Source organism: Pezoporus occidentalis, unplaced genomic scaffold (genome assembly GCF_034315485.1).
Source record: "Pezoporus occidentalis ecotype Australia unplaced genomic scaffold, CSIRO_AGI_Poc_V1 ctg19, whole genome shotgun sequence".
NCBI lineage: Eukaryota > Metazoa > Chordata > Aves > Psittaciformes > Psittacidae > Pezoporus > Pezoporus occidentalis.
Window position 1 is genome coordinate 3,238,276 of NW_026913748.1, and position 13,548 is coordinate 3,251,823.

The 13,548-nt window shown below is 42.8% G+C and overlaps 1 protein-coding gene across 4 annotated transcripts in view; it reads left to right on the forward strand.

Annotated features, from left to right (window-relative positions):
- Nucleotides 1–13,548, forward strand: part of TMEM178B (transmembrane protein 178B) — a 250,981-nt gene that overhangs the window by 210,866 nt on the left and 26,567 nt on the right. For 2 of the 4 annotated variants that reach the window (XM_062616466.1, XM_062616467.1), the window contains one exon: nucleotides 10,926–12,100. The exons of the other annotated variants lie outside the window; for them this stretch is intronic. In XM_062616466.1, coding sequence (XP_062472450.1) covers nucleotides 10,926–11,176 — 251 coding nt within the window. In that variant the 3' untranslated portion in view covers nucleotides 11,177–12,100. Of the gene's footprint in view, nucleotides 1–10,925; nucleotides 12,101–13,548 lie in introns of those variants that run through there. 4 annotated transcript variants of the gene reach the window in all.

Genomic DNA, 13,548 nt, shown 5'->3' on the forward strand with positions numbered 1-13,548 from the left:
CTGTCGCAAGGTGCTGGGGGAAAAGATGCACTTAGGGCTTTGGGCAGTGCCTGCTAGATCCCAGCAGCTGCCAGAGCACTGCTCGCTGTGTCCAGGAGCTGATAGCCAGGATGATACTAAAGGGTGCAGACCTTATCAGAAAGTGGGACTTCAAAACAGGGCTTGGGAGCCCATGCAGCACAGTTGTTGGTACAGACATGCTGTACATGTCTGTATCGTCTTTTACTCCCCACCTCCACAGAGAGTCTTGTCTTCAAAATCCCCAAGCTTGCATGCTGTGCTTCCTTTGCCTGTGCTGTGCATATGTTAGTAGATGACAACTGAGGCATCTGTGTATTTGCGACCATGGATCGTTACCAGCTGTTGAGTCATTTGAGTCCCAAATTTAACTCACTGTACTTTGAAAATAGCACATAGCTGAAGAAAATAAGAGTGTTTATTCTACACAATTTGGTCCTGCCATCTCAAAATAATCATTCTGCTGCTGAATAATTTAAGAAACAAAAATGGAGCAATTTAATACAGCAAGTGTAACGCAAAGCTCTGTGATTGACATCTCCTAGGCACTTACAAAGTACCTTCGTAGCAGCTGCCAAGAAGAGGCAAAGAGAAAGATAAACAAAAAGAGAAAGTAAAAGACATGCTTTGGAATTCATCTGGAAATACAGTGGGTCTCACAGGGCACCTAGGATTTCTACAATCAAGGTCTCTACCCACACTTCAGAATATTCACTTCTGGTGACATAATCCACGACAGCACTGAAGATGGAAGATATTTTCCATGGTCATATTTACTTTTTTCTTTTCCACAACATGAGTCTTTGAAAATCCAGTTTCTTATACTTCTTCCCCCAAAAGAATAGCATTAGAGAGTTTAGATAAAATCTTTCTTACATATGGACATGTGTGTGCACAACTGTATGCATTCAGATCTTAAGAAACAGCACGCAGTCTTTACAAGGACAGAGGTCTACAATAAGGGGCTGTAATCTGAGCTATGAAGCTTGGCATAAATATAGTTTTCACAAAGGCATAATGCCCTTTGCCAGTTTGAAAAGCATTTATAATTCAAAAAATGTTGGATCACTGGAAAAAATGAGATGCCAAACATGTTTTAATCCTGCAGGAGATATTAAATTAGTGATGACTGGAGAGGAACTGAAGAATTCAGCAAAACTCCTTGCAGACCACTGTAAGAACTTATTTATGGGGATTGACCTCCAGATGGAGACAAAGGATGGTTTGTATCAAGAGATGCCATAAATTGGTTATGAAAGTCTGAAACAAGCCTCAGGGCGACAGGGTCAGTCCCCCCTCTGCTGTGCCTCCCACACCACACATACACTTTTGTTCCTACTTGTGCTTTTGGTTAAATTTTGCATTATGCTCTAAAGTGATTTAAGGCCTCGAATTGGAATGAAGTTGAGTTAATGTGCAGCAGTAACAGCTTTTAAATGTTTAAACCTCTCTAAGGCTCTTGACTGTTTAAAACCCTCAAAAACATTACAAGGGTGTTGCGGAAGGCAAGAAAGGAGCTGATGAAGGTCTTTACGGACCTGTGATGAGACCCAGAGCTCAGACCAGCCATGCAGGCTTTGTACCTTAGTGCCCACTGGCAGTAATATAACAAAGCCAAGTGCATGCATATGGAGGTAATAAGGGTTAGCCTGCTTTTAAAGATGTCCTTTTCCATCACTTTCAGGAATTTTCAGTCCCTCTTTTCAAACAGCTTTCTCCCGCATAGCTTGTGGCATCCCTCACAGATGGAGTTGTAGATGACTGTTCCTTGGTCTTGTTATAGGCTATGTTTCCAGGGCTTAAAGAGTGGCCCTTCTTCTGTATTTCAAACCTGGTCACTGATGGATATATGTCCAGATATGGATATAGGTCCACTGGACATACTCGCAAATGTGGACTGGACTGGGAGTGCTTCTTCATCCTGACCACCTAAATATTTGTAATCAGCCTTTAGAAATTAGTATCACTTTTTTTTTGGAAATTATCAAATTTCCAATTTTCTCTCCCAGAATAAACACTTGGGAAATGATCCATGCAAACAGACAGTCCCCTTGACACCTTTTGGGAACTTAATATGATGCCAAGGTAGCCTGTTTAGCATTTGCAAGCTAGAAAGCAGTTGCTCAGCTGATGGCATGACAAGCCTCACAATACATTCTGCTTATCTTAGGCAGAGCTAGGATAGCATGTTACATCTCTACTTCTAGTACTTCTCTGTGCTTACTGGTGCACTGAGAACATATTTTGCATTTTATCTATTAATGCTGGCACCCATTTTGAAATGGGAATAGGAGACTCTCTGGGAATATGAAAGATCACCTGCTTTCACTATACAGGTATCTTGTGTGCACTGGCCACTGGAATGCTCTTTTATAATTTTGTGTTATAATACTCCTCAAGGGGAATAATAACACCCATCTTTGCATCTCATACAGCATAAATTCAAAAGCAGAGCTATGTCCTTCTTCTCACAGAATACTGTTTTCACTTTTTTCCAATACCTTGGGAATTTATCTGATTCTTTAGGTCAATATTGGCAGGCCTAGCCCCCAAAAGTCGGGACCTAAGAGTTAACACCTCCATAACAGAATGGGGGTGGGATATAGAAAGAGGTTTTTCAAATCAGTAGCACAGCTGCACTGCAGGGTGGAGTTATTTAGAGGTGGGGTTTTTTACTGGAAGGAAAGGCACAATGAGAGAACTCATTGTCAACTCCATAGCATTTGATCTCCATGGAAACAGGATCAGCTGACTTCAAAGTCAACCTTCAAATGTGTCAAATTTCTACACACACACACACACACACACACACACACACACACACACACACACGCACACGCACCCCGGCTTGTTTCTGATGCTGCTAGATGTGTGCTTGCACGCTGGGAAAGAAATACCAACACAAGCAATCCTGGCAACATTGTACGTGATCACAGAAGAGCACTCTCGTTTAGGAGATGGAGAAGAAAGGCTCATAGTGAGGTGCAGATATCTTATACTCTGGAGCAAAACAAGGACAAGTAGTGTATGTGCACTGCTAAACTTGTTTTTCAGTCTTAAATCAGTCTCTCTGAATTTGGTGTACAGTAAATTAAGGAGTCAGCTCACTCTGGCTTTTCAGCAAAAAGAATTGTTCATATTCATGTGTGTTCATTTGAAGTCAGGTATACTGACTTGCAATTTCTCCCTCACCAGCATGGCAGGTACTGACATAAACCTACAAGTACCTTCTAGAGTAACAAGAACAGAAAGCGTAGCGTAGTCTAAAAGGGACATTAAATCTAGTTTGCTTCTCACAGACTTCGGTAGATCTTTGGAGGGGCTGACAGAAAGTGAATTAAAGTAGAAGCAAAGCTGGGGAGACAGATCCAATAGAAATACAAAAGACTCTCCCACCCACAGCCCTGGAAACCAAATTATGTGCATTTTAAAATTCTGTGGCTGTTCCTTATCCCTTAATAATGTCACCAGGTCTCTGATCTGTTGCTGCTCTCTGAATTCCAATGGCAAGACACATCAAGGCCAAAGGAAGACAATGAAAACAAAAGTGGCATTTATTACTGGGTTGTTTTTTAGAAAAATACCCAAAAAACCAACCACAACCAGTTTGCTGAGTTGCTTGCATGCCTGGCATCAAAGAGGAAAGAAGACTTCACATGTAACAGGAGGAAGAGTAATATTGGCATGATTTGCTAGATAGAAAGAATTCTTTACTGAGAGAAAGGGGTGCATATTTCTCTGTGTGGCAGATCTTGTTAAATGCAGAGGCCGTAGCAAGGTTTACATTCACCTTCTTGGCTCCTCAGGTTGTCAACTTAGAAAAACAACATTTCCCTTGAACAAATCATTCCTACAATTGCTTGTTCTAATCTGCCTGGATAGTGTCCATCTGGCTACTGGAAATTCAACAGGAAAGCATCTGAACCTGGCAGAAACTAGATGAGTGGGGCCTTCCTCATTTCTGCCCTACCTGGCTCTTCCAGGGGATGGGAAGGCAAGTCACGCCAATGTCCTTGTGGGGGCTACAGGGGCTGCAGAGGTATTTCCTTTGTAACAGGAAAGATTTCAGCAAGTGATCCTTTAAGACAATACAGAGCCAGGGTAGTTTGTTGCTTGCAAGCATTCACATGAATGATGTTAACTTCATAGGGGTGGTCTGCACTAAGTGGTCGTTGCTGACAAGATAATTGCATCTTATTTTGATTTCTGTCTATTATATCTCAAGAACTGTATCACTTAGCACATATAGAAAGGATGCTTCTGTTTCTGGCAGATCAGCTCAGGGAAACAGTAATAGAGCCCAGAGCCTTTTGCAGCAAAGATCCTCAGTTCACATTCAGTACAAACAACTCAAAGTTCTACAACCAAAGGGTCCTTTGGTCACTTGAAAAAATTCATGCATAGGCTTCTCTTCAGTACCTGAAGGGGAAAATACCCAAACCAGGTAGCCACCACTATCACCCAGAGCTCCCAATGGCTCTTTAAGTAGAGCCTTCAGCAAACAAAAATATTAAAAAGATATGTGAGTGCATACCTTTAAAAAGTATCTTTATATTTAGTGTCTCACACTAGCCAATGTGGAAGAAGGCTGCACTGAATTTGTGCTGTCTGTTCTCCAGTTTCACTTGTCTTGAAGAACATCTTTCTGAAGACTTTTAAGCAATTTAAGATTTCCTGCAAAAGAAATATTCCACAAACCCTCTGAGGCTCCTTCTCTTTCTGAGAGAGGTTCAATTTTTTTGACTGGAATAAAAAAAAACCTCACATGGAGAGAGGCAGAATGACTTGGTTGCTAAAAGACCAAACACAACATGGTGCATGGTTTCCCCGTGCTTAGGGAGATATCCTGTGGCAAGGCAAGCCCAGCCTGACCCGACAAGTTTCCCTTCAGCTCTGGAAAATGCCTAGACTAAGAAGCACCTGCCTGAGGTACAGTTTGATACTAAACTTATGTGTCTTGTCATCTGGTAAATCTGAGATGTGATGGAGTTACTCAGGTTTGCTCAGACATTCAGTGCCCCTTGCCATTTAATCTTCAGCCTCTGCCAGGGCCATCCTGGGGGGGCTGTACTGCAGGGAATGAAAGAAACCTGCCAGCAGCCTCTGCATGTTGCAAAGCATGGTGCTTGCCAGCACAGGGATAGGACAATTTCACTAACCTTTGATTAGGATGTTTCTTCATTTTGACATTAAGAGATCCTTTTCTTTCCCTTCTGCTCCCAGTAAAATACTGAATCACACTCCACTACTACAATTGGCACAAATTTTGCTGCCTCCTCTGTTGTGGCTGCAAGTTCATGATCCATTATGTTTGCTTAATGGCTTTAGTCAAGTACTCAAGTCACTTTATTATTGCCAAGTTATTTTGGATTGGTCATAGGAATCAGCATTGCTAAAGTAATCAGAGGGTTATTCAACTCAGGCTTTGATCAACTCCCCTATTCCTTCCCAGATCATTTCATCAAAACAATGTGCCTTTAGCTAAGTAGTGTTGCTTTTGCCTTACATACCAACTCATAGCTTCAGGCAGTGCTTGCTCATAGCTGGTGTTCACGGCCTGCCATGCACAGCATGGATATCCACTACCAGTACAGTCCCATGCACCATGGTATATGGTAGCATAAATGTCACCATGTGCAAATCCACAGAATGCTATAATGTGCAATATAAACTGCATGTCAGTTGTATCAGCATAGCAAACCGGAGACCAGCCCTCAACTGCTGTAATATTGTTCCATATTCTGTGCTGATTTACATGAGCCTAAGGATGGGACCCATTATGTATTCACACTCCTGACAGGATACATAGTCCTCTGGTGCCATAACTTACGATGGCTTGTGCAGCGGCAGTTCAATAGACAGGAACTGCTGCTGAAGTAACATGCAGCAGGCGTACAGCTCTGGTGCGGTGCAGATGCCACTGGTACGTTTTGAAGTAGGAGGCCAAAGGCCAAATGCAAACCACATTCTGACAGAGCTATAATGCAATATCACTGCACCACTATAGACCCTGCAGTTTACTCTGGCTCATGGTGTAAAATAAAAATGCATGAAGTTCCAGCCCAAGTGCGTATATATGGTCTCACAAGAGCACTGCACCGAATCTCCACCACCCAGTTGGACTTGTCCTTCCATCTCAGCCTTTTTTATAAGGACAGTTTTCCAGTAAACCCCTGGCTATTCTGCAGCCTATCGGTGATGCTGCAAGCTGCTTCTGCTGGAACAGTACATAATTAAGCAATAATTTATATTCTGTGCATGTATGCACAGAGCAATAAAGTGTTCTCAAGAGCTGCATGCTGCTGAGGCGTTTAATCCATGCACAGAAGGAGTTTACTGCAAAGCTGCTCCCTCCAAAAGGCTTTTGTCGTCGCTGTGTTGGGAGGGAATTTGGCTTATTCTTTAATAATTTCATTTGATTGTGATATAATTTAAATAGCAAATGGTACACACTCCACTTTAGGATCAGACCTCATTTTATTTGTTTGTTTGATGTACCTTGAAAATAATAAAAGCTAGTAGGCCAGAGGGAAAGTAAAGATAATGTTTCACTTCTGAGATTTTTTTCTCCCCAAACCCTATAATAAAAAAGTGATGATAGTTAAATAAACAGCAGTCCTTCCAAACACATTAGTGGCCACAAATTGCCATCAATCACAGCTACTAGGAATACTTTAAAAGGCAGAGATTTGCATTTACTTGAGAACTGCATGGTTTTAGAGGACATCTTAAAATCCATACCTTTCTGCTTCTCTTCTTATCTACTGGTGTTTATAAGTAATACTTGACATTTCCATCTCTGGGGAAAAAAAAAAACAAACAACAGCCCAGAAGGGGAGAAGAATCAGGATTTTGGGTTTGTTTACTTTGTACATCTGACAGCACTGTTAGTATGTGAGTCATTTCTGCCTGTTGTGGGGGGAAGGGAGAGAACAAACATCTTCCATCAGGCATGGAAGAAATGTTTTCCAAATAATGAGAAAAACTATTTGCAGAGGGGAGGGTCTCAGAGGTAGGATTGGTGCCTTGATCATTTTACTTACCATCTTTTTGGATTTCCCTTGATTTCAAATTGCTGATGCCTCCTTCAGTCTAGTCTGACACCTTATCCTTGATCCTAGGGAGAAGGATGTTTAGTTGAATCTCCTGTCAGCAGGGTCTGTTTGCACACTAGCACCACTAAGTCTCACCTTCATTTGCACTATATCTAAGAAAGGCAGCAGTTCTTGTCTGGCCAGACACCACAGACCCTGGGAAATCCCTCAAGCTCTTATTGCTATGGAAGCAGACCCAGGTCTGTGGGCAAAGGATGTGGCTTCTGACATGGTTCAGGGGGTCACTAGCATGAGGCAAAATTCAAATGTATTTGGTATGGATGGTTTGAGCTTGTCTGTGTTAAAATCAGTTCACTCACAAGCAGTTCTGCTCTCCCCTGGAGGTGAGGTTTGAAAACTGCAAACGGAGGCATTGCAGCCCCTCACACAGGTAGGCTATCAGAAAGAAAAGGGATCTTTACCAAAAAAACTCAAAAACAATTCCCAGGAGCAGAGCCCCACAGCTCTGCTTGATATAATCATGCTTAAACCAGCTACAGCAAAGTTCTCTGACTCATAATCCACACCGAATTAGGCTTTGACTATCAATGATATTACCTTTCCCAGCCATTCCTCTCCTCACCATGTCTGCCCCTGCAGCAAGGATGGAAGGACCCCAATCTTATACACATCCATAACAAGTAAGTTCATCTCTGTTCTAAACAAACTTCCAGGCTAATTGGAAGAGACATTTAGTGTGATGCTTAATATTCTTCTTCAGTAATATATGAGAAGGCAAAGCACAAGATAGCCACAAGGTATTAAATAGCTCAGGTGCTCAAACTGCTGTTGACCATCAGTCTGTTAGCAGGACAGGCACTGTCAAAACTAGCCCAAGAGGAACCCAGCTGTCTAATAAGGAGTCAAGATGGAGGTTTAAATACATGTCAAACAGCAGTGTCTGTGCCTCAGACATGGCTTTACATGAAATTTCATCTCTCACCTGACTGAAGCATTTTGCAGTGACGTGAATTTTCTTTGTCAAAACCGCCACTGTTGCCTTGTCTCATTCATTACTGTTTTGCTTATGATGATGTGTAAATCCCACCACAAAGAACTTAGCACTTCTGCTCTCTACAGCTGCTGAAGGAGATGGTCTTTATCTCCCCCATCCAGCTTGCATACAAGCACATCCACGGTGAGCTCTTATTACTCCCTGTCATTCACATTCCGTGTGCCAGTGTTACAGCTGGACCACCAGTCTTCAGATTTGGTCAGAGTTATGGGGAATGTTTTTAACAAAGAAATTGAAGTTTACATTGCTGCCGCTGTCCATGGGTCTGGGGCATTAATACAATGTATGGGGGCACCTCACTGATGGCAAGAACCTGCCAGGAAAGTGAGTAAGGGTTCAGTTTACTTTCTGGGGAGAAAGAGAATCTCAGCGTTGGGGGTGATCACAACTTGCTGCAATCCTGCTGCCTCTGAAGCATTGTGTCCATAGCGCAGGCAGTGTCATGGGCAGGGGTGACAGCCTCCCTCCTTCTGCTATCCCAGCTGCATGTCTTATCCAGGTTAGTACAAACTACGTTTTCAAGTTAATCTCTGCATCACTTCCACCCATGACTTTTTCACTAGGATGGCCAAAACCTGTGCAATTTGCATGGATGAACCTTTGTGTTATTATGATTGCCGGTTCATGAGGAAAAGTTACCAAACAACCGTGAGATAGTAACTGTACTCAGTTTTCATCAGTAACCCTCCTGGTGAGATGCCAGATTAACTACAGGTGGGGAATTCCTCCCTTGGCTGAATACAAACAACACATAGGACTCATGTAATGACCATCAAGATTTCTGTAGGTGGTATATAATAGCAATTTTGTGTCAGTAATGAATAGCACTGTGCCATACAAAACATTCTGAAGAAGCATAGGGGTGTGACTGGCTGAGGACTGTACTATGCATCCTCTAACATTGTGCATGGCACTCAGTATTTGTTGTCATGGGATTAGCCCATTCTCCAGTGAAGGGGCAGGAACGGGACAGGCTTTATTCGAAGAAGTCTCAAGCTGATGATTTGCTTTATTGTCTATTGTTGTTACTCATTCTTCTTTATTGTTCGTTTGTTATGGGCAGAATACCCCCAGCAAGATGGAGTGCCAATATATTGGGCACTGTTCAAATACAAAGATAAGCATCACTTGTTGCATTGTAGAGCTTGTGATCAAAACAGCCAAGACAAAGCGTGAAAGCACGGGGAGTACTTGAAATACAAAGTTATTTCCTTCCCTTTTGTACTTGGGAAATGCAGCTCCAGTCTGGCCGCACAGATTTTCCCACCCACCTCTCTTAACAATCTTATATTTTGAGAGAGCTGAAATTATCATGTTCTTGCTTGCAAAGAAAGGCCTTTCATGTCATGTTCTAACCACAGCCAGTTGAAATGAGCCATGGAGCTTGGTTCAGAGCACGGTGGCTCTGATGGATCCTATTATCCTCGATCCAACAGTGTGCTATTCATGTTGACATGACTAGCACAGAGAAAAACTGCGTACTTGCCAGACACCTTCATGTTACTGGATAACCCAAGTGACATAGTAAAATATGGAACAGGGTGTGTGGTTTCTAATCAAACTACCTGATTTTTAGTAAGGAATTCTGCAAGGGAGGCTCCCCCATTTCTCCTCAAAATCTGTGAAGACAGCTCCGCAGCTTGGGATCTCACAGTGCTTTTGCTAAAGTCCAGAGAACTGAGTGTAGACTAATTGGGTGCTGGTGAGAGGCAAGAAGGCTGGTTTTATTTCAACAGGCATAGTACCTGCTACAGCTTGGGCCTTCTGTGCCCATGGCTCTCAGGCAATTCAAAGAGGCCCACAAAGGGAGGAATTAGAGAGTAAAAATAAACTGCCGAGTTTATGATGACTTCAGTTGTTATCTCTTGAGACAAGACGCACAGCATCTGTAGCTATCCATTATTTGGTGTGTGGGTGGCAACTGTGACATTTCAGGAACTCGAGAGTTTAGCTTTGATGAAGCTGGAGGCCAGAGATCAAAACTGGACTCATCTGGGTGGGCTAAGGTTCAGCCTCATCTGATGTACGTGTCTTCCCATAACACCACCTGAGAGAGTTATGAAGCCTGTCCTCGCAGTGCTCTCAGGAATAAATGAAGTATTGCTGCAGAGATGGAAAACAAGAACAGGATATTTTGAAGATTTCCCAGCACAGCAGAGGGCATCTAGATTGGGACTGGAGTCATACAGAGAGTAGAATCCGGATTTTGAAAGAGAGTTTAAGGTTTTGACAGTGGTATTTAAAAGGGGGGTGTGTAATGAAGGATTTTAAATTTTTATATAAGAAAAGTCTGGAAAAAATCTCCCAAGTCATTTCAAATGTACGTTTCATCAGAGCCAAGAATGTGAAGCATTTTGTACTATTTTCTGCTGTAAAATCCATCACGGAAAAAATGAAATTAAACAAAAAAATCAAGCTTTTTATCCCCCCAAGAAAGTATTGAAACATGATGATTCATTCTGTAGTTGTCTAAAGCAAAATTCCAGAAAAATCCATAGTCTCACAAAGCATTCAGGTTCCCAAGGGAGTGCTCATAATGAAAACACTGTTCCTGCTGAAGTTTTTCCATACAGCTCTGTTCAGCATCAGATCAGTATTCAAGGCTCCTTTGGCACTCAGTTCTTTCCCCATGGAGCCACTAGACTAAGCCATTTCCTATATAAACATCTTCCCCTAGGTATTTCCTTACTGCTTGCACCAGCTTTTGTCAGGAGACTTGGAAAGTGGTGTGTCTATCACTCTTCTAACTTCTCTTTCTTTTTTATCTCCCTCCTTCTCCCCTTCCCACTCTCCTCCAGGAACCTTCTGCATCATTTCACTGTGCACGTGCGTGGCTGGAATCAACTTTGAGCTCTCCCGCTACCCCCGCTACCTGTATGGACTTCCCGATGACATCAGCCATGGCTATGGCTGGTCCATGTTCTGTGCGTGGGGGGGCCTGGGCCTCACTCTTATCTCTGGCTTCTTCTGCACTCTGGCCCCTTCTGTCCAACCTGTCCCCAGGACCAACTGCCCCAAATCTAGACCTGAGAATGGGACAGTGTGCTAAAACAAATAGCAAACAAATACACACATACATATATACATATATATATGTCTATGTATACCTATACATGCATATATATGTATATATAATTATATATATATCTAATCTCAAATTAATGCCAGTGCCAAGGTAGAGCTGAGTCCAACACAGCACTCACATCTCCACTGGACTCTGTTGCTTCGTTCTTTCTCACAGCGATGGGAAAGCTTTTCTCTCACATGGCTCTTCCATCCAACTCTTTTCAGCAGCATACCTTAGAGATCGAATGAACATACAGTTGCATCTACCTACTGCCATTTGGGAAGGGGAACAGGGGGTCCATGTGGGGGATCTGAAACCAGAATCTGTACAGGACATGGAGGGTGGGGTACGGGGGGCAAAAACCTGTCCATTGCATCCAGAAAAAAAAAAAACGCAAACAGCAAGCAAAGGAACAAATCAAGCATTTGAGCCAACTTTACAATGCACCTCCTCAAGGCCATTATCAGAAACCCACCCTCTTTCCTTTTCTTTCTTGAAACAAAATGACAAAAGCCTGCCCTGTCATTGGTTTGGGGTTTATGGGTTGGGGATTTTTTTTTTGCTTAAACCACAGAAAACAAAATGGACAGAACGTGTGGGGAAAAGCAGAAAAGCATTTTCTCTTTGCCTGCCAAACTTCAGAGAAGCAAACAAGTGAAAATAATAATAACAAAACCAGAAAACAACAACAAAAACTTCATGAGGACATCTCAGCGGACTTTCCAACAATGCGGTTTTAATCTTCCAGCTGCCTTACATCCAGGCTTACAACTGAGGCTGAACTGCTAACGCAAACGCAGCAGAAGGCCTTTTGAAAATGCTGTGATACATGTGTGTATAACCTTTTCTTCCCTCTCCTTTTATTTATTTTTTTTTTAAGAAAAAGAAAAATTTAAAACATTGCAATGTGATTGTCCACTAAACCCATCCATGCTGTGTTTGTGGCCCAAGACTGAGGCACCGCAACTGCGGAAGCGCGAGGACAGCCGTCAGGTCTGAGACAGCATGTCTCCTCTGGTGGATTTCAGGATGTTTTTTTTGTTTTCACGGAGCATCTGAGAGTTCAGAATGGTGGATCCAAGGGAAGACCGACCAAGGAGAAGGGAGGTGGGGGGAGTCATGGCTGTTGTTCTTCCCAGATATTTGCTGGAGTGGGATTTCATCAAGTTTCTAGTTTGGATGTTTAAGACAACTGGGCAAAAGCCATTGCTGAGGAGGAAAGGGAGCCAACTTCTGTAAGGGAGAAGTAAGAGACGCCTCTTGTTGTGTTCATGTATGCCAAATAAGACGTTCCCACATCTTGTCTTTGGAAATCTCCCCGGTTCACTGGACATCTCCACTCTCCATCTGGGAGAACTGTGTACAGATGGAAGCAAAAAGGTCAGATGCAGAGAACAGAGATCCATTTCCCAAGAGCTCAAGCATTGTATGATATAATTGTGAATCTGCAAATGGGACTCTTTCTCTTTTTTGGTCTTTCTCTTTTTCCTGTTACTTCCACTTCCCCAAAGTGTCTCTTTTCTCCTTCCCTCTGCTCTTCCCATCCTATGATCTATTCAAGTCATAGGTCCAGAAGAGCTAAATGAACAGCTAAGTCTGGAGAGGTGGGTGAATGCTGTTAGAGGAAGCAAAGCATTTTGGTTTTGATGGCAGTGGGTCCTTGCAGGGGACCAGTGGCTGAGGGGAAGGTGGGGAGGAAGGGCTAAAGGAGTAACTAAAAGGAGTCTTAAAAGACAATGACTGAATGGCCATATGCAGGAGTAAGGGTGCCACTGTCAAATGCACAGGCAAAGGGAGAGAAGGCAAAGTAAAAAGGCCTCCCCAAAACCAACTCAACCCAACATGCTCTTAATTCAGGGATAGTACCAGCAATCCTTTCTTACACGATATCTGCATGCCATCAGCTCTCATGAGCCAATAAAAAGTCACCCTCTGCATCTAAAAAAATCTCACCAGGAGACGAAGGAAACCTGTTCAGACTGTGCTGTTGCACAGAAATTGAGGCATTCATTTCCAGGTCATGGCAGTTACACAGCAAGAAACAGTACTTTGGTTAAAAAAATCTAACCAATGAATAATTCTTATGCAAGACCATTGCATAGCCAGATATTCCTCTGCCAGCCCTGCTTCCCTCCCTGTTACACCTTGTGTCTTGTTCTTGCTTTATTAACAGTGCCCAAATGAATGAAGTTTCTGGAGGTCGTGTTGGAGTAAGGTAGATTTGGTTTTCTTTCATTCTCACCCAGCCACCTAGCTTTTGTTTTCCCTATTCTACAAACTCCCCAGACATGCCAGTGCCATCTGACAAGCCAGTGTGTTGCCATTAAAGTGCCACCCGACAACTGAAGTTTCAT